Source organism: Maylandia zebra, linkage group LG3 (genome assembly GCF_041146795.1).
Source record: "Maylandia zebra isolate NMK-2024a linkage group LG3, Mzebra_GT3a, whole genome shotgun sequence".
Lineage (NCBI taxonomy): Eukaryota > Metazoa > Chordata > Actinopteri > Cichliformes > Cichlidae > Maylandia > Maylandia zebra.
In genome coordinates, this window is record NC_135169.1 from 33,328,635 (window position 1) to 33,352,673 (window position 24,039).

At 42.1% G+C, this 24,039-nt stretch overlaps 4 protein-coding genes across 5 annotated transcripts; 1 reads left to right on the forward strand and 3 right to left on the reverse strand.

Annotated features, from left to right (window-relative positions):
• Window positions 1-148: 148 nt before the first annotated feature.
• On the reverse strand, window positions 149-4,949 carry LOC101480091 (ubiquitin-like protein NEDD8). Its single transcript, XM_004574151.2, has 5 exons — window positions 4,815-4,949; window positions 4,441-4,670; window positions 4,287-4,334; window positions 4,125-4,207; window positions 149-3,082 (listed from the first exon to the last, which is right to left on the reverse strand). The coding sequence occupies exons 2-5, from the start codon at window positions 4,456-4,458 to the stop codon at window positions 2,956-2,958; spliced, it is 276 nt and encodes a 91-aa protein (XP_004574208.1). The 5' UTR covers window positions 4,459-4,670; window positions 4,815-4,949; the 3' UTR covers window positions 149-2,955.
• On the forward strand, window positions 4,872-11,318 carry gmpr2 (guanosine monophosphate reductase 2). Of its 2 annotated transcripts, none has more exons than XM_004574152.4 (10): window positions 4,872-5,019; window positions 5,401-5,545; window positions 5,819-5,938; window positions 7,699-7,782; window positions 7,877-8,050; window positions 8,134-8,215; window positions 8,472-8,578; window positions 9,849-9,891; window positions 9,982-10,141; window positions 10,218-11,318. In XM_004574152.4, the coding sequence occupies exons 2-10, from the start codon at window positions 5,459-5,461 to the stop codon at window positions 10,405-10,407; spliced, it is 1,047 nt and encodes a 348-aa protein (XP_004574209.1). In that variant the 5' UTR covers window positions 4,872-5,019; window positions 5,401-5,458; the 3' UTR covers window positions 10,408-11,318. The 2 variants fall into 2 exon arrangements, with proteins under 2 accessions (XP_004574209.1, XP_076737843.1); XM_076881728.1 differs by lacking the exon at window positions 4,872-5,019 and adding an exon at window positions 5,156-5,304.
• Window positions 11,319-12,611: 1,293 nt separating this feature from the next.
• Window positions 12,612-17,228, reverse strand: LOC143416482 (uncharacterized). The gene has a single exon (XM_076881727.1). The coding sequence runs from the start codon at window positions 14,528-14,530 to the stop codon at window positions 12,932-12,934; it is 1,599 nt and encodes a 532-aa protein (XP_076737842.1). The 5' UTR covers window positions 14,531-17,228; the 3' UTR covers window positions 12,612-12,931.
• Window positions 17,229-20,044: 2,816 nt separating this feature from the next.
• LOC143416483 (uncharacterized) lies at window positions 20,045-22,073 on the reverse strand. Its single transcript, XM_076881729.1, has one exon. It carries the CDS (start codon window positions 21,882-21,884, stop codon window positions 20,310-20,312), a length of 1,575 nt encoding a protein of 524 aa, XP_076737844.1. The 5' UTR covers window positions 21,885-22,073; the 3' UTR covers window positions 20,045-20,309.
• Window positions 22,074-24,039: the final 1,966 nt, after the last annotated feature.

Below are 24,039 nucleotides of genomic sequence, written 5' to 3' on the forward strand. Positions count from 1 at the left end.
CAATGACATCATAATATCAGATGTAGATAAAAACCCTTAGGGACGTAAGATGTAACTGAGTGCCACGTTTGGTTGTTTAACTCCTGACGGTGGAGTTTGCGGACAAACAAATAAACACAGATCAGAAACAGAAAGCAGTAAACACGAGTCGTTTGCAGGATCAAATTTATTCTACTGACAGATCAATCCAAAGCAAAAGTCAGTTTCTCATAACTCGTCACACACTGGTGGGAGCAACGTGGGAACTAACACAGCAATGCTTCTCAAACAAACCACGTAAACTGAAGCCGCGCTCCTCACTACAGTCAAATATGCAATGAGAGCAAAAACCAACTCTGCCCAACACATTAAATAAATCAGTAGCTTACCCAACGGACATGCTCAGGCTGCTTATAAAGCAGGCTTACAATCAACTACCATATGTGGTCCATGATTTAGAACAAGTTGCAGGAGATTTTCCTGACATCACATGTTGGTCTGCATCACAGGAATAGTTTTAGATTTTAGGAAATGCAGATTCATGAAGACTTTCACCACTCTCACATAGTTTGGTCCATAATTTGTTGCACAAAGACACTTTGCCTCTGTACACGATCACAGCAGATATGTTTTTAAATGAAACAGTCTAGATATAATTTCACTCAAGCATTTTAAATAAAAATTAACATTAACCGTTTATGAATTATACAGACATTATATAGTCATTTTTATACAGTCTCCCATTTTCAGAGGCCTGCTCCTCGTTAATATTTGAAGCTGATTCCATGTGTTGAATTTATAATTTAAAGCTTTTCACTAAAACTCTAAATATGAGGAGGCCCAAGACATGTTAGTGTTAGTGAGGGAGACCATCATTAGGCTGAAGAGCTAAAATAAACCTGTCTGATCAACAATCCGACACATTCTTCCAAAAATATTAAATGAATGCAGAGCTCAGCAATACCACAGAAGACTAAATTAAAAGAGAAACATTAAAACAAGTCAAGCACACGCTTGAGGAAGAAGGTGCATCGCTGTGAAAGTCTACAATCACGACACACTTTCATGAAGGTTAATACAGAAGGTTTACAACAAGGTGCAAACTAGACTCGAGAACAGGAAGGACACATCAGACTGCCGGAAAACAACTAGAAGAGCTCACGCTGTTCTGGACAGATGCAACCCAGACTAGCTCATGGGGACGTTTGGCTGTTAGGTGCACTGGGGGGGTACTAGTGTTTACTGATGATGTGGCTGTAGATAGAAGCAGCAGGATGAACTGTGAAGTGTGCAGGGTCGTACTCTCTGCTCAGATTTAGGCAAATGCTGCAAAGCTGATCAGACAGAGCTTCACTGTGCAAATGCATAAATGAGACAAAGCAAACTGCAAAAGCAACCCAAGAGTTTCTAAAGGCAAAGAAATGAGATTTATCAATGGGCGAGTCAGTCATCTGATCTCAAACCAACAGAGCACGCTTTCAACTGCTGAATACAAAATTGATGACAGAGAGACCCACAAACAAGCAGCGACTGAAGCTGGCTGCAGTAATGGTAACGTCCATGGGCTACAGACTTCAGTGGTTGACTTCATCAAAGTATTGATAAAAACCCAATTTTATTTTGTGCTTTCTGAGCCTCTAAAAATGGCTCTAATTCCTAAACAGTTTATGCAATTCTGTTAAACTCTTTGAAAGCTGCAGGTCTGCACTTCAATCACATCTGGTCTGTTTGATTTAAAAGCCACTGCGGTGGAGAACGGAAGCAAAACTACAAAAATTCTCTTTGTCCAACAAATTATGGATCTGTTAGGGTTACATCCAGCAGGCAGGTAGATCAGCACAAAGACTGGGAGAAGAAACCCACTTACAACCACTACATCGTGTCGCCATTTAACTCGCTTGGTCTTCTTTTAGGAACATAATCCAAGTGGAAAATTCACAGTTAGAAATGACATTTCACTGTGGGTTAAGAAGAAGACTGAAACACAGTTTCTGTTTTAAACACTTATTTTTTGCACATATTAAACCGACATGTGTCATGTGACATGTTAATAAAAGATTTAGAGATGCTAACAAAGGAAATCTGTCACCTAAAGAGTGCAGCCGGTCTTATTGCTGGGTTATTTTTCCATTCATCACTATAGCACAGTTTGCACCTTGCACTACTCAGTCTATCTACATTTTTTTACTCATTTTGAACTTTTGTGTTTTGATTTATAAAGTACTTATTCTACAGCTTGTGTTTCTGACTGTTGCATGTGAGCTTTTGCATTTAAACCTTCTATAAGCGTAATTTAAAGGACTTTCTCGGGACACGCCCGGTAAAGGAGCTTATTCGTGCTACACAAACAAGCAATTTAACCAGCTGATGATAGTGACTTCATGTTGAGTGATCAGATGCGAGAGGTACGTCGGTTTCCCATGAAGAATGAGTCGGTGGCTTTCCTTAAATGTGGAACTATCCTTTTACATATGCAGCGATTCATCCTCCTCAAATCTAACTACGCTACTGCACATCTGCATCATATAAGAATAACAAAACATGTACACAGCATAAAAAAAAAAAATCAATTAAAGAACGTTTGGAGGCAGCATCGCAGTCCAGTCATCAGTGTTATCATTAGTGGAACTAAAGTAACTTTTTTACATGCCTCGAAAACCTCGGGCCTGTCTGCTTCAGATAAAATAAGTGATTTGTTGACTTGAAGACAAAATTTTCTTTAATTCTGAGAAACTTTTCAACTACATAAGGGTGTCGCACCGTGGCAAATTTACAGTGTGGAAGGAGGGAGCGTTTGTGGCCAACACACTGTTGGTTGCAGGGAAATGTCTGAAATAAAGAGAGCCCGATCAGACTTTTTAGACCAAGGCTCCGTCTTGGCTACAATACCACCTGGTGATCCAGCAGCCGCTGGCTCGGAGTCGTCACTGTTCTTGCTTCGTGCAGGCAGGGCAACAGCTGAGGCAGCGGTGAAGGCTACACCGCAGGTGTAGAACAGAGTGTTGTGCGATGGTGGAGCAGGCATCCTCCTCTCAGAGCAAGTACCAGGTGGAGAACGGAGCCTCCCTGGATTTTATAGTCTGCTGCTGTTTTCTCATCATTCCTGAGGAAAGAGACGATGCATTCAATACTCTTTTTTTTTTTTTAAATGAAAATCCATCTGACACAAATGATTTATTTTAATACGTAAAACAGTTTAAGCAGGTAAAGATGTGGAACTTTTCCCTAAACGTTTTGAGGATAATGTCGACGTACATCTGTAGTTCTTTGTATTATAAAAAATGCTGCTTCAGAAGAGAAGCGGTAGCAAAAATTAAGACAAGAGATTTCCTTCTTTAGAACAACAATAAGCTGTAAATGTTACTAAAATTCAACGATGAGTAAAAGGCAGTTATCTCACCATAAACCTTACAGAGTCACTGCTAACAACTAAAGTGACCCTTTAGACTCGACTGCTTTGCAAACAGCAAAAAATTATGTTTATGAATCTAACTCGTAATGATTTAGCTGCATTTTTGTGCCTGATAAGGCTGAATATGGTGGCAAATGTGGGAGTCATTGTTTCACCCCGTCCACATTCAAGCACCACCCTGCAGTTTTCAAATTAAAACGAGGTCAGCAATGTGTCTGTGGTTGTTCCTAAAATGCAGTATATAGGTGCAAAGTGGATTTTGTAAAATTTACACTTTATAAAATAAAAACCTATATGTGCAGATGGATTTTTGAGTCCTATGTTTCCTTCTTGCTCCAGTCAGCTGATCTAAGTCTCGTTGGCACAATGGCATGAAATGGCCTTTAGCATATATTTGACTGATTTTAACTATAAATTTAATACATTTTATAATTCGCCTGGGTACATTAACCTGAGGTAAAGTTGATCATTCTGCTCTTGCCCTTCCTATCAGTATTAGCATGCCAATGCAGATTTGTTTCTGTGACAGATATAAATCTTAAGTATAGTTTCATTTTAAACTAAGGCTAACTGATTTCTGGCAGATACACGTGGTGCACTAGTGAGCACTTGCTACACTGGGATATTTATTTTAAGAGATTTACTGTAATAAACTACACTGTGTGCAGGTGCTTCCATTAAATACATCCCCAACCTCACTCTTTAATAAAAAAAAACTGTATCCGGGTCTTACATCTGTTTTCCACTGTAGATTAGCCTCTGCTGTTGGGGAGGGATCCCCTCTTTCTCCTCCACCCTTTCTTTAATCCGCTCCACCTGGATGGACGTGAATTAAATGCACTGAAAAACACAGCGACTTACTATCTGCGCACATCAAAAAAAGATAAACATGTACCTTATCTGTGGGCTCTATGTCAATCTCTATCTCCTTGCCAGTGAGTGTCTGTGATAAAAACATTGTTAAGCAAATGATTTCAACGGATCCAGCAGAGGCAGTGAGTCAGTAATAACAAGACGAGTCTCAAATCGTTCAGTATGACGGACCTTACCTTCACTTTAATCAGCATCTTTGTTGACTTCTTCGTAGAAATATCAGTCAAGTGGGATCAGTGGTGCGAGTATATATTAAAGGAATGTAAAATATCTCCAACTACGTTCTGGAATTTTAGGTTTCGATGTGGTATTTTGATGAAGATACGCGATATTCCTCCTCTTCACAGAAAATCAGTGGATACTTCCTGTGTCTTTCCCCCTTCTCGTTTGTACGTTAACCGTTCCGCTTCGTGGATTTCCGGTTTATATATTTTATTTTCCGCAAAAACAAACAAACAAACAAACAAACACAACATTCAAACCTAAATGACTTTACGTTAACTGGAGCCAGGTCACAAGAAAAGCAAACCCAAATTTCTCACCCAAGTACCTTAAAAATCCTTACGACATCAGTACCACATGACGTAAAGCGCAAGTCGAGTTAGTAGTTTTTACGTGCGTCGTCTCCTCCGAGCAGAACCCCTTAAAAACTACAAGGCGGGTGCCAGCGGGTGTCCGCCACAATAAAGTTTCCCGCCAGTGGAGACGGAAGCTGAAGCGGTGAGGTTCGGACCAGATCTGTTATTTTCCCAACGGTAAGTACTTTGTTTTGGTAAATTATTAAAATGGTAGATAACTCACTCATTTTATTGTTATTAGCTCATGCTTACATGAACGGTCTGTGAGTGACTTCAGCTATTAACCCCGTTATGTGGTGTAACCTTGAATTTTGGCATCGGAGCTAAAAAAGCAGGACTCATTAGCTACAGAAGGACTTAGTCCATTTTCATAACGCAGTCCCGGATTTTCCCCGAGTCTCTTTTTCAGTCCTTGAAGGATTCTTGGCTTTTTGAGGGTCCCTCCTGACGTCAACTTTGAGCGTACCTGCTTACAGTTACTTGTTTTTCATATACATGGCTGTATGAATGACAAAGTAAGGGGTGTCCCCTTAACATGAACTTTCCTCTCTTTCATAGATTCGCACTGCTCCATCTTTTTCCCTGTTAGACCGGCTGCTGCTGCTTCTTTTCGGAAATGCCTCGTATAGAGAATGACATCAAGCTAGACTTCAAGGATGTGCTCCTCCGGCCAAAACGGAGTACGCTGAAGTCTAGGAGCGAGGTGGGTAATGCAGCTGTGCGCAGTTTCCACAGGAAAGCAGACTGACCTACATGCAGATGTTTCCATTTGCTAAATCATTAGCTATTCTTGGAAAGTGAGCACACAGGCCATTCGACAGTGCTTTAAAAGGGGCACAAAATACAGTCTTGTGTGGCTCTGCGAGTCACCGCAAATCATTGATGGGAATTCCAAATAACTAAAATAAATGTTTTGCCAGCTGGTTGCATAAATTAATTCTTAAGTAATTTTTTTTGGCCTCCTCTACTACCACAGGTTGACCTGATGAGGAGCTTTACCTTCAGGAACTCTAAGGGCAGCTACAGAGGGATCCCCATCATCGCTGCTAACATGGACACTGTGGGGACCTTTGAGATGGCTGTGGCTTTGCACCAGGTGCAGAAATGTTTGCTGTTATGTATTATTTCACTGAGAAGTACTGCTGGCAGCAGTAGGGAGTGATTAAAGTAGTCCAAACAGAAGTAGGTGAACCTAAATTTATCTAAGCCATGAGTAATGTGAGTGCCAGTAATCCCTACATTACACACCTGAGGATGGGCACTGATTCTCTTACCTGTCCCTGCTGAACGGGGGGTTAAAAACAGGAGGAGTCTGATGCCTTAGTTTAAATGTTGGTGGCTTACATGTGGAATATTTCTATATCAATAGAATGATAATCCAAACAACTGTGTGTTTCTTTGTATTATCTTACAATTCTATTAACCTTCTCAGCCACAAAAAGATGACAACCACATCACAAACACACACTTTTGTGTGTGTGTGTGTGTGTGTGTGTGTGTGTGTGTGTCATTCATTAATACTGCCCCTAATGGCCATCAGATGGCATGAGCAGTGTAAATATCAACAATTCACCAGTTCTTTTGATTCCTCAGAGGCATCCGATGGAAGACAAAACACTGCTCAGAAGACCATTTAACACTTTATTTCTCTTTCACATTACTTCTAGAAGGGAGATGCGCCCTGCATGACACGTTGCCGCGGATCTCAAAATGGCGGTGCGCCCCCAACAGTTTTATTACAGAAGCTCTCTCATTCTAGTCTAAACAACAGTGTCCCTGTAACTTTCCACTAGAGATGGTTCCCTCTTATCTACATTTTCCCAGGCAAGTGTGAGCGAGAGTCTGCAGCTTTCTACTCCCCAAGGACACACGGTCTCATGCCTTTATTTTTCAGGGCTGTGTCCACTTAATACTACTCTGTATAACTTTATAACACTCATTATTCATTATTAATAAAAAGCAAATTATTTAATCCCAACAGCAGTGACACCACTTTTCTGTACATCTCAAAATAAACCAGTCTCGGTCGTTGTGTCCTTGGGCAAGACACTTCACCCGTTGCCTACTGGTGGTGGTCAGAGGGCCCGGTGGCGCCAGTGTCCGGCAGCCTCGCCTCTGTCAGTGCGCCCCAGGGTGGCTGTGGCTACAATGTAGCTTGCCATCACCAGTGTGTGAATGTGTGTGTGAATGGGTGGATGACTGGATATGTAAAGCGCTTTGGGGTCCTTAGGGACTAGAAAAGCGCTATATAAATACAGGCCATTTACCATTTATTTACCATGCAATGCCATCTGGAAAGTGACTGAATGGTAGCAGCTTCATTATTCAGCATGACGGTGGTTTCAAACACACTGCCAATGAAGTTAAATATACGCGAATATAAAAAACACAGTGGATCACTATCAGCCATGGATTGGCCTCCTCAGAGTCCAGACTTCAATGCTATTGAAGCAGCGTGGGATCATCTTGACAGAGAACAGAACAAAAGGCAGAAACAGCCAAAGAAGAGCTTTAAATGTCCTTCAAGAAGCCTGGAGAACTATTCCTGAAGACTACTTGAAGAAATCACAAGAAATCTGCCTCAGAGAGTTCAGGTTGTGTTGAAGAATAAAGATGTTCACACCAAATATTGACTCTCAAACTCGTTAGAATTGTGCAAATTCTTTTTTTGCCTTATATTTTGTATGTTCATGCATTTTTGCACCGATAAATCACTTCACCTATTTCCCATTTTTCTACCAAAATATAAAGAAACTCTGGTGGCTCAAGACTTGTGCACAGTACGATAGGCTGTGTTCCTGCACTGCTGTATGTCTGCATGGATAACCGAATTTTGTTCTTTGTGTCTTCCTCCAGTTTACTCTGTTCACTACAGTCCACAAACATTACACGGTGGATGACTGGTTGGAGTTTGCAGAAAAGCATCCAGAATGTCTGGAGGTACTCACTGCTGTTTGAACCAGTGATTCTGACGAGGTTATTAATGGCGTGTTAGCTGTAAGACGAGTCTCACTCTTCTGTGTTCGTCTCTTAGAGTGTGGCAGTCAGCACGGGGACCGGTGACGGTGACTTTGAGAAGATTTCGGCCGTGGTGGAGGCGGTGCCGCAGCTGAAGTACATCTGCGTGGATGTGGCAAACGGTTATTCAGAGCACTTTGTCCACTTCGTCAGAGACGTCAGGGAGAAGTTCCCCTCGCACACGATAATGGTCAGTTCCTGATTGTGAATCCTTTTAAATGCCCGAGGAAAACGACATTTCTCGGATACGTGCTGATTTTTATTTTTGCTCAGGCAGGGAACGTAGTAACAGGAGAGATGGTGGAAGAGCTGATCCTCGCCGGCGCCGACATCATCAAAGTAGGCATCGGACCAGGTGAGCCTTAAGGCACTCTGCAGTTGATCTTAGCTCACTCGCCGTGAGGTTATCTTGCCTATTTTCTGCACAGGCATATTTAAATTATAAGAACATTTTCTATATTTATATAAAATTACCCACCTTGTTTACGTTCCTTTTTCTCTGCTAATAGTTATTCATATTTGCCACCATGCAGTCAACGTTCATTTGCCACATAAAGACTCAACAGTGCTTAAAACTGCTGTTTCCTGTTTCTCTCCTCCTTCCTCTTCAGGCTCTGTGTGCACCACCCGCAAGAAGACAGGGGTTGGCTATCCTCAGCTGAGCGCCGTCATTGAGTGTGCAGATGCAGCCCACGGCCTGGGTGGCCACATCATCTCAGTGAGTGCAGTCGCGATGAGAAGAGTTTGAAGATGGCATGTTTCCTGTGTTAAAAGGAAGCACACAGGAAGTGGTCCAAGGAATAGAAATAGAAGTGTGTCTCAAACCACAAGTTCTATTTTTTATTTTTTTAAATCCTTTTGAATCAATAACATATACCATTAATTTGTGAGCTTTCTAGGTGCACATGGTTGAGTTTTAGCTGTTTCTTGTATGTAAAATATGGGCAGTACATTGTGTTATGCACTTTAAAACCTGCATTCTTTTTAACGGCCAGCAGGGGGCGGTTCCTGTGGTCGAGTCAGATTTAATACATCGATAAGAAACTGCTCCTTTTTTGAGTTTTTTCATCTGAGATCTCAGTAAACACTCCTCTAAAGTGTTTATGGTCTCAGTCGTTGCTTAAAGTCTTATTTATTGCAAAATATAAATTTTAATAGATTTTGGGTATATTTATATTTAGGGTAAAATAGAAGGTAAAGCGGGGTGTCCTCCACCCAGGGTGGTTTTCCTGTGGTTAATAAGTGACTGTTGCAGCGACATGTGGCTTAACAAAAACAAAATAAGGGCTCAGTTCGAGGTTTCGAAAAGGAAGTGCGCAAAACAAGCCCCACCAATATTATGACTGATGCTACTGGTCGGTCATTTAAAAATCAGATATACAAGTTAAACAAACTTTCCTAACATTTATTTCGTGGAGTTATTTATTTACTCTTTTACACTTTCCCCGATTGCTTGGATCAGCTGGTTGTTCCTTTTGTGTTGCCAACCAGAATCCCCTCTGGTGCACATCTGCATGGTTCAAGAGTGTTTGTCCCGCCTCTCCTTTCCTTTTTTGAGCCAAATAGATAATATCAGCTGATATCCAGATCTGACCATAAACTCACTTTCTATTTTAAATCTCATTTCAAAGCCCATCAGTTCAGACTTGCATGCTCTTCATTATAACATGTTCTTAGTCTGTTTACCCTGATGATCATTTTATTGTTGTTATTATTACATCTGTCTTTTATGTACTGTGTGTGTTTTCCACTGTTCCTGGACAGAGTTTAGACTCATTCTTGTCATTTAACAACACAAAATGTTCTGGACTCTTCCTTTAAGCCGAGACCTGTGAGACAGAAACTGACATTGATTTATCTTTAGTTTATTACTCATGGGCCGTAGCCTGATGAAACTACTGACTGTAATTCCCAGGTCAGTGTTATTTGTTAGAGTTGTGCAGCCATGATAAAGTCACGCTCGTAACGCCTTGTTTGCTTTCACACAGGACGGGGGGTGCACTTGCCCGGGAGATGTCTCCAAGGCTTTTGGTGAGTTGCTGTGTTTTCAAAGAGAACTTTAACTCCAATCTTAGAAAGTATAACTAGCGTGAAAACGGAGTTTGTTTGTTTGGCTCTCAGGTGCTGGAGCAGACTTTGTGATGCTCGGTGGTATGCTGGCCGGCCACTCGGAGAGCAGCGGCGAGATCATCGAAAAAAACGGCAAGAAGTACAAACTGTTTTACGGCATGAGCTCCGACACGGCGATGAAGAAACATGCGGGAGGCGTGGCTGATTACAGGTTGGCGTCAGGTGCTTGGCTGTTAGAGGAAGGTTATTTAGGTGAGATGTCATTCATTCATTTTCTTTGCCTCCAGAGCGTCGGAGGGGAAGACCGTGGAAGTTCTCTACAAAGGTCCGGTGGGTGACACCATACGAGACATCCTGGGAGGGGTCCGCTCCACCTGCACGTATGTCGGTGCAGCCAAGCTGAAGGAGCTGAGCCGCAGGACGACCTTCATCAGAGTCACCCAGCAGCTCAACACCGTCTTCGGGAACGACAGCTGAACGTCCGGCTTTGCAAAGAAAGAAGCGGCGCCGGTTTGACTCCCACATGCCGTTAGTCTGTTAGTCCGGTGTAAACTGAAGCGAGCAGACGTTTTATTACTTAAAAACATCATATTTTGATACTCGTTCAGGTAGTTTGATGTTAACATTCAGCGCAGCTCTAGCTGCGTAAGTTCCACTCTCTATAACAGAAGTATTTTCCAGCACACAGACTCTGGGTCTCCTCACACTCTGAATATTCCAGGTCTGAGTGTGTTTCCAGGTAGTAAGATGCAGGCTACCTCTGCAGGCCTGCTCTCTCATCATTCCAGTGCAAACTCCTAAACGCCTTTGTCACTGACATATAAAATTATAGTAAATGTCTTAAATTATTTATACATCCTAAATGTTTCTGCAATTGCTGTAACAAAATTATAACATCGACTTGTTTTTTAGAAAACCTGTCATTCCTTTGCTAAAGTTTTGCACTTTAATGAGTTATACTTTCTATAAATGATCTGTTAGTGCAATGAGTACAATCTGGGAGCACAGACAGCATGTAGTAATGTAGTGCTGAACTTACAGTACAGATGTTATTGAATCTATTTGTACTTTTGTCTTACCTGGTTCAGCTGCTCCTGATCAATACCAAAGTTTGTTTGTGTTTCCTTTTACAAACGAGAGCTTCAAGTGGATTTACTGTAATGATTAAAGCCTTTAAATAAGCTGATTCCTTCATGTTAGCTTCAGAAGTCCTTCAGTGTGAGTATTTAACAGTATTTAGTTTCACACAGTTCATTTCAAATTGTTCTTATGTAAACTGTTATTTTTTCTTTGTCATATTTGAGTGAAGATTAAAAAAAGGCAGTTGTTATATTTCAAAAGTCACGTTACATTTCATCCAGTCAATAAAAACCTTCCACAACTTCAAACTCCAATGACTTTATTATTGATTAGATCATCTACAGTGTGTACACATGAAGCTAAATATTTCTGTTTACTTACATCAGTATCTTAGCCTCCTCCCATCAAACCTGCACAGGGATAAATGCACATGATCCAGTATGGAAGACACATGATTAGACAAAGTGCCTGCATTGATAAAGCCTGTAAGCAGGGCCCAGAGGATGTTCAGAGGTGGTCTTGAAGCATGCTGAAAGGTTACTTTGATACAAAAACATGTCGACTACCCCAGCTGTGAAGCAGTAACACATTCAATACCAGCTGATGGAGACAAACACTTTAAAATGGAAGGCTGGATAAGAAAACTACATTATATTCAAGCCCCAGAACAGAATGACAGCATTTAAATAAAAAACCTCAAGTTTGAAAAAAAGGCAGCTTTTATATTTCAAAAACACATTTGTTATGGAAAATTCTAGTTTATCCTCACATTTAGATTTGTGTGTTTAGGTATAACCTTTGTATGCTCAGAAGGATGAAACTCGGGGCCAGCGCCAGGAGCTTCCTGGGAAAACATGGTGGGAGTTGCTCTCTGCCCAGCCGCAGCCCGTGGGACAGAAACCTGTTGTAACTAAAAGATACAGAGAGTTGTGTGTGGAGGGGTATTAAAGAGGAGCTGAGACATCCCAAGGGCAGAGCTGGCATGACTGAACTGTGATGTTTGATGTGTGTGTTGGCTCTCCTGTGCAGTAATATATAGCTTGATCATAGCTCTTTGCGTGTTGCAGACTTTATTTACAAAATTCCACAGCACATTTCATCCAGTCAACTGAAATGATTTTATTATTGATTAGATCATTTACAGTGTGTACACATGAAACTAAAGATCTGTGCCACTTATATCACTCTGTATCTTAAACTGCTTCTGGAACTAATGGTAAACACAACAAACACGGGGATATAAGATAGTTCCAGAGGATGAGGCTGCATGTCTTCTTTGATGGTTTCCTTTTATCCGCTCCACGCATGTCACAGAGAACAGTTTGTGGCTCTGTTCTTCTTGTTTTGTTTGTATGCTGCTGTTAGACATGTTTTCCCAGCAGGAATGCCTCCATGAATGCAGTCCTTGATGCTCTCTTTTAATGAAACTGAGGATGGCTTGAAATCTGATGAATCCTTGAGTTTTCCATTTATTTTTTTTTGCCTGTTTCTGGTGAAAGTCTTCAGCCTGCTCAGGAGCACTCCACAACAGTTTCAGTTCTCTGGAAAATATCTCACCACTGCTAAACCACACACTGAAAGATTGGTCAGACAAGTTTGACTGAAGCTCCCTTGTAATGTTTGCAGTTTGGTTTAATTAACAAGAAACATTCGCAATGTCACAAATACAGAGTAAGCTGTTGATTATATTTAAGCAGCAATACACCAGCCATAATTTAGCACAAGAGTGTTGAATTTGCACCAATTATGATGACAAAACCTACTCTAGACTACTTTTGCAAGTTTTAGCAGTAGAGAGACTTTTGCACAGCCAGCACCACATGTTCATTTACAGATAATCTGCATTTTAAGAGGAACTAAAACTTACATGGTTAATAAGAAATGTGGTGATGTGGGTTTTGGACAACAGCATGAGCATTAGTTACAGAAGTTCACAAAGCACCGCTGTTATTCGTGCCACACCAATAATATTTCCACAAGAGCAGGTTGATTTGGAATGCATGGGATAAAAAGCCCCTCCATAATGGTATCCATCAGTAGACTCACCATAAATCTGCCCACATGAGCATTTCCACTGATTCTGATATTGTTGCTGAACTCGTCTAACCATCTTTCGAGTTGCCGTAGTGAGCAACACATTTGTCGCTTCCTTTTCTAAACCCTGGAGACAAACAAAAGGCTTGAGGTCTGAGCTGGTAGAGCTGATTGTTACTGTGAGTAAGTTTATTCTCTGGTGCTGCCCGATCCTGCTGAAGAATGATAATGAGTCTGGAAAGCTCCACACAACTTCCACTATTTGTGGTCTGGTCATCTGTGGTTCCACATTTCCACCTGGAGTGTTGATCACTTGTTGGGAAACCTTATAATGCTGTTGGGGCGTTTCAATTTTCGGCATCCGAAACAACATTGAATGTTCACTTTGAATCATAACCCAACTAGACTCTGTTGTGAGAGAGAAGAGCTGGTTACCTTGGCAGCGTAGGCCATAGATATATCCATCCTTCATATTGGTTGCATAAGTGTCGTCACATACACCAATGGTCCAGTCACAGTCTTTGGAAATGCTGATCACCCATCTCTTAAAGTCAGGAACAGGAAGTGTACTCTTAATTAAGAATAAGCAGGAAGAACAAAATGTCATCCACTGACTGTGGAAAACCTTCCTGTTGTCAGTGGACAGCAACATGCCAGGACCCAGAGACTGTGGCTCAAAGATCAGGTGTGAATCAGTGGGAACAAGCTCCTGGTGGTGTTCAGGATCAACCAGAGTCAGCAATGATCCCCAGAACTGAGATGCTTGCTTCACCATCTTCTCCCCATTCTGTCTTATCTCCTCAACCAGTTTGTCCCGATGGCTGCCCGGCTCCAGCCCTTTACTCAGATCCACAGCTTTGGCCTTCTCCACATCCTGCTGCACCTGAGAATACATCTGCAGGAAACTGAAGGTGTCCTTCTCCTTCTGTGCTGCTTCCAGGCTGCTCTTGCTGGTTTTCAGGGACACCATACGAGCAGAGACTGAGCTCTGGACGCTGGTCAGAGAGATGTCACGCAGCTTAGTCACAGCCTCAATCAGACGCACACTGCAGCGACCCAGCTTCTCTCTTTCACTCTTCTCCCACTTTTCCAGACTCACATTCTCATCGTCTGTTTTCTCCTGTAAGATCAGCTGCTCAGCTTTCAGCTTCTCCAGGAGCTCTTTGTGGGCTGTGGAGAAGGTCTTCATATTGTGTAGGCGGTGCTGGTCCTCAATGGCGCAGGAAACACACACACAGGTCATGTCGTCCAAGCAGTAGTACTCCAGGAGCTTGCCGTGCTGAGAACATTTGGTGTTCCCACATAAAGCCATGGGTTCAGTCAGAGGATGAGTCTGCAGTAACACAGGTGTGGTCAGGTGGGCCTGGAGGTGCTGGACACACATGGAGATCTCACACTTCATGCACGTCTTCTTTGCTGGTTTCCTGTCCTCTGTACACATGTCACAGAGAACAGTTTGTAAATCCATCTTGATGTTTTCAGACATTTTTTAAAGCAGGATGTCCCGTTTAGATAAGTTAAAAATGATTCCTTGTTCAAGTTCAAGTCTTTCAAGTCCTCGAATTTTGCTCGTGTCTCTAACGGACTTTACAAAGAGTCTCTGTTGACTCTCTGATTCACACTGAAGGGGTGGGGTCAGACCAGCGTGACTGCAGCTGTTTTATAATGGTTTAACTTAGGTTTCATTTCTCATGAAACTCCTACTTAATGTAGGAGGTGCCAACGAGTATGGAGGGAAATTTGCGTAAAAAAGGGCTACGAATGCGCATGATATGATCCAAAAAGGTGAACTAAGATTTACAAATGCGTGGATCGATTTTTGTTGACATCTGGGTGCTCCAATCCACTCAAAAATACGAAGCACACACGTAAAAATAGTGATGGGGGACACTGTGCTGAAGCTTAGGAGGGTGTGTCGAGAAATCTTTCGTTAACTACTTGTGTCAAGCCAGCCTCCAATTCGAGACTTGCAGTCAAGCCAGCCTCCAGTTTGTTTTCTGTTCCCTGTGTATTCAAAGTATTACGGGAATGGATGTGGAAACCGGATTTCAAAATAAAAGCCAACTTCGAGTGAATTAACAGATATGTTAAGAACACAATAACATATAATTTAGGCTTGTTTACAAACTTTAATGTTAGATCTACATGACTCAACATTGTACCCTAATAGCGCCCTGTCAATAGCAAGGCCATCTTATTTTGGATTTCAAAGTAAAAGCCCTGTGAATTTTCATTTTTTTTTTAACTACTCTTTCAATGACTTCAGAATGCTCTTAAAAGCAAAAGTCATATTTCCAAAGACTAGTTGCATTTTGTATCAACACTATCCAACCACAGAAATGTGAAATTGCCCATATTTGACTTACCGGTACTCTTCTAACGATTTCAAAATGCTCTACAAAGAAAAAATCTTGTTTCCACAGGGTAATTTCATTTTGTATTTACAGTATAAAGCCCCACAGTGATACCATGTCAATATCAAGTCAGTCTGATTTTACTTTCCAAAGTAATGGCCCATTGAAATTGCCCATATATGACTTACTTTTGTAATGATTTCGAAATGCTCTAAATAGAAAAAATCCTGTTTCCACGGGATAATTTCACCTTAGATCAATAGTATACAATCTCGCGATGTTACCGTATCAATTTCAAGTCATTCTGATTTTACCTTCCAAACTAATGGCCTGTTGAATCTGCCCATTTAAGACCTAACTTTCAGTGGTTTCAGAATGCTCTAAAAATGAAAATTGCTGTTTCCACAGGGTAATTCCACTTTAGATCAACAGTATCCAACCTCAGGATGTTGCCAAGTCAATTTCAAAGCGTTCTGATTTTGCCTTCCAAAATAAAAGCCTTTTCAAAATGCCAAGATACGACCTACTCATTTAACGATTTCAGAATGCTCTAAAAATGAAAATTTCTGTCTCCACAGAGTAATTCCACTTTAGATCAACAGTATGCAACACTACAGTGACACCATATCAATATCAAGTCAGTCTGGTTTTTCTTTCCAAAATAAAAGCCTTTTCAAATTGCCCATATATGACTTATTCTTTTAACGATTTCAAAATGCTCTTAAAATGAAATATACTGTTTCCACAGGATGATTCCACTTTAGATCAACAGTATCCAACCCGACAGCAAAACCATGTAAATTTCAAATTCGTCTGATTTTGCCTTTCAAATTAATGGCCCGTCGAATTTGTCCATATGTGATGTACTCTTTCAATTATTTCAGAATGTTGTAAAAATGAAAATTACTGTTTTCACGGGATAATTTCACTCAAGATCGACAGTGTACACTATCACGAGGATATCAAGTCAATTTCAAGTCGCCTTGATTTTGCCTTTCAAAGTAATGGCCCGTTGAAATTGCCCATGTATGACCCACTCTTTCACTGACTTCAGAATCACATTAAAAGCAAAGTTGCTGTTTCCACAAGATCATTTCACTCTACATTGACAGTATACAACCCCACAGTTTTATCACGTCAATATCGTAATTATAATTGTTTATTTGGTACTTTTAATAATTAAATGTGGATGCTGTTAACAGGACAATTACTGTTTCCACTAAGTAATTGGAGTTCATGAAAACCATACACAACCTCTACAGTGGTAACATCTCAATCTCAAATCAATCTCGTTTTGCATTTCAGAGTAAAAGCCTTTTGACTTTGTTTATAGGAGCTTGTCTTTCCATAACTTCAGAATGGCATTAAATGGAAAGTTCCAGCTCCCACGAATGAATACCAGTTCATGCCAACACATATCATTGCATATAATCTAACAGTGGGGTCGGGAACAGTTTTTATAAAAAAACAGAGGTGCCAGGCAATGCCTTACTTTAAAACCTGCATTCTTTTTAACGGCCAGCAGGGGGCGGTTCCTGTGGTCAAGTCAGATTTAAGTCATCAATTCTTTGGAAATGGATTGCCCACTTTGTATAATACAAACTTTTATTTGAGTATCATGATGTTCTGTGTTTGTCTATAACTCACAATATGAGTTTGGCTTTAGATAAACTGGAAATTATCAATAAGATGTGGGGTGTACACGAAGTAGGAAAAGTGCCTCTAAATAAAAATCATGGCATCAAAAGATTTTGCTTGTTTGGTCAGTTTTATATTTGGTCCATCTTGAGATTCTAGAATGATCCAAACTACGATCAGTCTTTTAAACACTTCGATCAAAAGTCATAAACCTCAGGCTGGACTGTATTTAATATATATATATATATATATATATATATATATATATATATATATATATATAACACCCAGCACGCCCCTGCGGGCGGTTTATCCTTCAAGCTCGGGTCCTCTACCAGAGGCCTGGGAGCTTGAGGGTCCTGCGCAGTATCTTAGCTGTTCCCAGGACTGCGCTCTTCTGGACAGAGATCTCTGATGTTATTCCCGGGATCTGCTGGAGCCACTCGCCTAGCTTGGGAGTCACCGCACCTAGTGCTCCGATTACCACGGGGACCACCGTTACCTTCACCCTCCACATCCTCTCGAGCTCTTCTCTGAGCCCTTGGTATTTCTCCAGCTTCTCGTGTTCCTTCTTCCTGATATTGCTGTCATTCGGAACCGCTACATCGATCACTACGGCCGTCTTCTTCTGTTTGTCTACCACCACTATGTCCGGTTGGTTAGCCACCACCATTTTGTCCGTCTGTATCTGGAAGTCCCACAGGATCTTAGCTCGGTCATTCTCCACCACCCTTGGGGGCATCTCCCATTTTGACCTCGGGACTTCCAGGTTATACTCGGCACAGATGTTCCTGTACACTATGCCGGCCACTTGGTTATGGCGTTCCATGTATGCCTTGCCTGCTAGCATCTTGCACCCTGCTGTTATGTGCTGGATTGTCTCTGGGGCATCTTTACACAGCCTGCACCTGGGGTCTTGCCTGGTGTGATAGACCCCAGCCTCTATGGATCTTGTGCTCAGAGCTTGTTCTTGTGCTGCCATGATTAGTGCCTCTGTGCTGTCTTTCAGTCCAGCTTTGTCCAGCCACTGGTAGGATTTCTGGATATCAGCCACCTCCTCTATCTGCCGGTGGTACATACCGTGCAGGGGCCTGTCCTTCCATGATGGTTCCTCGTTTCCCTCCTCTTTCTTGGGTTTCTGCTGCCTGAGGTATTCACTGAGCACTCGGTCAGTTGGGGCCATCTTCCCAATGTATTCTTGGATGTTCGTTGTCTCATCCTGGACTGTGGTGCTGACACTCACCAGTCCCCGGCCCCCTTCCTTCCGCTTAGCGTACAGCCTCAGGGTGCTGGACTTGGGGTGAAACCCTCCATGCATGGTAAGGAGCTTTCTTGTCTTTATGTCAGTGGCTTCTATCTCCTCCTTTGGCCAGCCTATTACCCCAGCAGGGTACCTGATCACGGGCAGGGCGTACGTGTTGATGGCCCGGATCTTGTTCTTACCATTCAGCTGACTCCTCAGGACTTGCCTGACCCTCTGCAGGTACTTGGTGGCTGCAGCTTTTCTAGCGGCCTCTTCATGGTTCCCATTCGCCTGCGGGATCCCCAAGTACTTGTAACTGTCCTCTATGTCTGCAATGTTGCCTTCTGGTAGTTCAATCCCCTCAGTTCTGACTACCTTCCCTCTCTTTGTTACCATCCGACTACACTTCTCCAGTCCGAACGACATTCCAATGTCATTGCTGTATAGCCTGGTAGTGTGGATCAGTGAATCGATGTCTCGTTCACTCTTGGCATACAGCTTGATGTCATCCATGTACAGGAGGTGGCTGACAACTGCTCCGTTCCATAGTCGGTATCCGTAGCCAGTCTTGTTAATGATCTCACTGAGGGGGTTCAGGCCTATGCAGAACAGCAGTGGGGACGGAGCATCTCCTTGGTAGATCCCGCACTTGATGGTGACTTGTGCTATGGGCTTGGAGTTGGCCTCTAGTGTTGTACACCACATCCCCATTGAGTTCCTGATGAAGGCTCTTAGGGTCCCATTGATCTTGTACAATTCTAGGCATTCCAGTATCCAGCTGTGGGGCATTGAGTCATAGGCCTTCTTGTAATCAATCCAGGCAGTGCACAGGTTGGTCAGTCTGGTCTTGCAGTCTCGGCTGACTGTTCTGTCTACCAGTAGCTGGTGTTTTGCGCCTCTGGTATTCTTGCCAATTCCTTTCTGTGTCCCACTCATGTATTGACCCATGTGCCTGTTCATCTTAGCCGATATGATGCCTGACAGGAGCTTCCATGTAGTACTGAGGCAGGTTATTGGTCGGTAGTTGGAGGGGACCGGTCCCTTCTTGGGGTCCTTGGGGATCAGGACCGTCCGGCCTTCGGTTAGCCATTCCGGGTGTCTCTCGTTAACTAGCAGCTGGTTCATTTGTGCTGCCAGACGCTCGTGGAGTGCAGTCAGCTTCTTTAGCCAGTAGGCGTGAACCATGTCGGGCCCTGGTGCTGTCCAACTCTTCATACTGGAGACCCTTTCTTGGATATCTGCCACTGTGATGGTTACTGGACCCTGTTCAGGGAGGTCGCTGTGGTCTGCCCTCAGATCCACTAGCCACTGAGCATTGCCGTTATGGGTTGCGTCCTTCTCCCATATGCTCTTCCAGTATTGCTCTGTCTCCAGCCTTGGTGGTGCTGTTCTCTTATTATTGTTCCCTTGCCACTGAGAGTACACCTTGAATAATGAATATGATGTGATGTATGACATATGATGTACATTCCTGTGACAGAAACTAAATCGGATACATTAATAAATATTTGGTGAGTGGAAAAAAACATCAGCAGAGTTCGAACTACCAAAGTTTACAAACCGTCTTTGTGATGTTTTCACCATCAATCATTTTCCACAGGAACAATTACCATGAGGAGGGTAGAAAATATTATGATAAGAGTAGCAAGACAGCACCGGGGAGGGGAAATAATTACAATGAAAATTTTCTGCATCCCAAACCCCATTACCAAACCAAATGCAAAAGTTAGAAATTATTAAAACTGGAAAAACATGCAAGAAAATATACATTTCATATTTCATTTGAATTTTGTTCGGTCAAAATGTAACAATTTAATCACAAAAAAGCATCATACTGAATTTATCGGTCAGTTACACTTACATTCATCTGCTGAAAGGAAAAATAAAATAATGAATAGATCTACAATTAGCAAAGTTTACAAACCATCTCTGTCATCACTAAGAGCTTTTCCACAGGAACAAACAGACTGGTGGGAGTAGCTGGAGCTATGATCCAGAATGTGGGTTTTGGACAACAGCATGGGTGTTATTTACAGAAGTTCACAAAGCACCGCTGTGATTGGTGGGGAACCAATAATCTTTCCACAAGAGCAGATTGACTGGGAAGACTTGGAGCCTAAAGATGTTCCATAATACAATCCATGACCAGATTTAAACTTCCTACATGAGCATTTCGACTGATTCTGATATTGTTGTGAAACTCCTCCAAATAGAGATGTCGTTGAACTGAAGGTGAACTCATTTGTCGCTTCCTTTTCTAAACCCTGGAGACAAACAAAAGGCTTGAGGTCTGAGCTGGTAGAGCTGATTGTTACTGTGAGTAAGTTTATTCTCTGGTGCTGCCTGATCTTGCTGAAGAATGATAATGAGTTTGGAAAGCTCCACACAATTTCCACTATTTGTGGTCTGGTCATCTGTGGTTCCACATTTCCACCTGGAGTGTTGATCACTTGTTGGGAAACCTTATAATGCTGTTGGGGCGTTTCAATTTTCGGCATCCCAAAAAACATTGAATGTTCACTTTGAATCATAACCAAACTAGACTCTGTTGTGAGAGAGAAAAGCTGGTTACCTTGGCAGCGTAGGCCATAGATATATCCATCCTTCATATTGGTTGCATAAGTGTCGTCACATACACCAATGGTCCAGTCACAGTCTTTGGAAATGCTGATCACCCATCTCTTAAAGTCAGGAACAGGAAGTGTACTCTTAATTAAGAATAAGCAGGAAGAACAAAATGTCATCCACTGACTGTGGAAAACCTTCCTGTTGTCAGTGGACAGCAACATGCCAGGACCCAGAGACTGTGGCTCAAAGATCAGGTGTGAATCAGTGGGAACAAGCTCCTGGTGGTGTTCAGGATCAACCAGAGTCAGCAATGATCCCCAGAACTGAGATGCTTGCTTCACCATCTTCTCCCCATTCTGTCTTATCTCCTCAACCAGTTTGTCCCGATGGCTGCCCGGCTCCAGCCCTTTACTCAGATCCACAGCTTTGGCCTTCTCCACATCCTGCTGCACCTGAGAATACATCTGCAGGAAACTGAAGGTGTCCTTCTCCTTCTGTGCTGCTTCCAGGCTGCTCTTGCTGGTTTTCAGGGACACCATACGAGCAGAGACTGAGCTCTGGACGCTGGTCAGAGAGATGTCACGCAGCTTAGTCACAGCCTCAATCAGACACACACTGCAGCGACCCAGCTTCTCTCTTTCACTCTTCTCCCACTTTTCCAGACTCACATTCTCATCGTCTGTTTTCTCCTGTAAGATCAGCTGCTCAGCTTTCAGCTTCTCCAGGAGCTCTTTGTGGGCTGTGGAGAAGGTCTCCATATTGTGTAGGCGGTGCTGGTCCTCAATGGCGCAGGAAACACACACACAGGTCATGTCGTCCAAGCAGTAGTACTCCAGGAGCTTGCCGTGCTGAGGACATTTGGTGTTCCCACATAAAGCCATGGGTTCAGTCAGAGGATGAGTCTGCAGTAACACAGGTGTGGTCAGGTGGGCCTGGAGGTGCTGGACACACATGGAGATCTCACACTTCATGCACGTCTTCTTTGCTGGTTTCCTGTCCTCTGCACACATGTCACAGAGGATAGTTTGTGGATCCATGTTGATGTTTTCAGCAGAAGGTTCTTCTTCAGTATTTGAATATTATTGAGTCTTCAATAAAGTTTTTGTTTCTTTCTGCAGTTTGATAAAATTTTGAATTTTGCTCCTTCTTTGCTTGTTTACTCCCTCTAACGCACTTTTGTGGTAAATTTTCAGGCAGATATTTTCATGCAGTGCTTCCACCGAACACTAAAGGGGTGGAGTCAGTTCAGTTTGACTGCAGCTGTTTTGAAATGATTACTTTTAAGTTGTTTTTGTTCCTGAGAAGATAACCAGGCAGTTCTCTCTGGAACTGATAATTTATTAATGTAGTGCCAATAAAAATGTGTGCCCATATTTGGGTGTTAAACACACAGAGTCTGCAGCTATGATACTCTAGTTTAAAAAAAAAAAAGTCAGTGATACTTCAGCACAAACTATGAAGAGCAAGAGGATTTTTATGATTTATATCTGATCATGTGTTTGACAGGTCTTCTTTGCTGGTTTCCTGTTTGTGGATTCGTCTGGATGTTTTCATACATGTTTTGTTTTTTTGTTTTTTTTAGCAGTATGTCCTGTTTCGATAAGTTTAAAATGATCAGTAGTGTTCAATAAAATCCTTGTTGCTCTCTCTAGAATTTTTCCTCTCAAACAAATAAAACTAATGCTGGTGGACACTGTGCTGAGGCTTTTGGAGGGTGTGTCAAGACATCCATTGTCACGGTGGGGTGTGCTATGTATTTTTTAAATGAACCCAAGAGCAGACACTGCAGGAGACGCAGCTGGTTTGCAAATCAAAGCGATCCTTTATTAGGGCTGAATGAAGGCAAACAACAAGAACACTAAGGAGAAAAACAGAAGACTACAGCTAAACTGACTACAGGTTACGAACAACTATGAAACTGTGAAGAAAATGACAACTATTATGTGGAATATGCTGGACCTTCAAGGCTTCATGAGGCTTCATCTGGGCATGACTACACAAAACTATTTTATAAATGCGTACATCCAACTCTGAGTAAATACTGTTTTTTTTTACTGGTAATTTATACATAATACAGCTTCAGCTTCATGAATCAGATAATTTTCTTGTTCAAAAACAAAAACTACAGATAACATCCTCTCCAGGTAACAAATCCTTAAATCTCCTGATACACACAGATCACGTTATATGCCCATGTTGGATTTTGAGACAAATTTTACGCTGCCAGCTTCAGGTAGATCCACAAATGTTAAAAATTGTGAAAGTGGGACATGTGGGCTTCCTCTGTATTTCTTCATTTTTTTGTTGGTTTTAAATAAATAAAATCTTTTGTTTCTTTGTCAAGTCTTCTGACTCTGCTGCTCTTTGATGATCCACTCACTACAGCACTGTACAACAGTTTTGATTGTGTTCTATCCATTCACTTACGGTTGTCCTTTTCAGGGTCGTTGGGGGCGCTGAGGCCTTTACTAGCTGTCTTAGGGCAAGAGGCAGGGTGCACCCTGAAAAGATCGTCAGTCTGTCACATAGAGATAGACCAGCATTCACACCTTTAAGCAATTTAGAGTTTCCAATTAACCTATCTGTTGGACTGTTGGAGGACGCCAGAGTACTCATGCAAACACAGGGAGAACATGCAAACTCCCCACAGAAAGCCCCTGGCCTGATAGTGGAATGGAACCCAGGCCCTTCTTGCTGTTAAGCAACAGTGCTAACCACCGTGCAACCGGTGTTATTTTATATATTGCATTTTGTACTGCTAAAACAAGTCAAGTCTGACTGCAAAAATATGGACTTTTTTGTTGTTTGAACTTCAAGGGTATATGACCTGCATAGGTAATACTTTTAATGTTGGTGTACTGTGTAAATATATCGCAAGGAAGGACTATATACCATAAAGAATTTATTTCTTTGTATTATGTTCAAGAAATCAGCAGTAGAGAGATAAGTTCATGTCTAATTATATGTTACAATGCATGCTTGTGCAGCAGACAGCAATCTGTTCATTATGTCATTTATTCCTTGTAGGAGAACCACATCACTCTACTTAGAAACAAGAGCAGAAGTGTTATTTGCACTTTATTTCAATAATGGATTTGCATCCTAACTGATGCCCCCTGGTGGCCACATTGATTATGATCTGGCAAATCTACTTCTTAAAACAGGGGTGTCCAAACTACGGCCCGCGGGCCA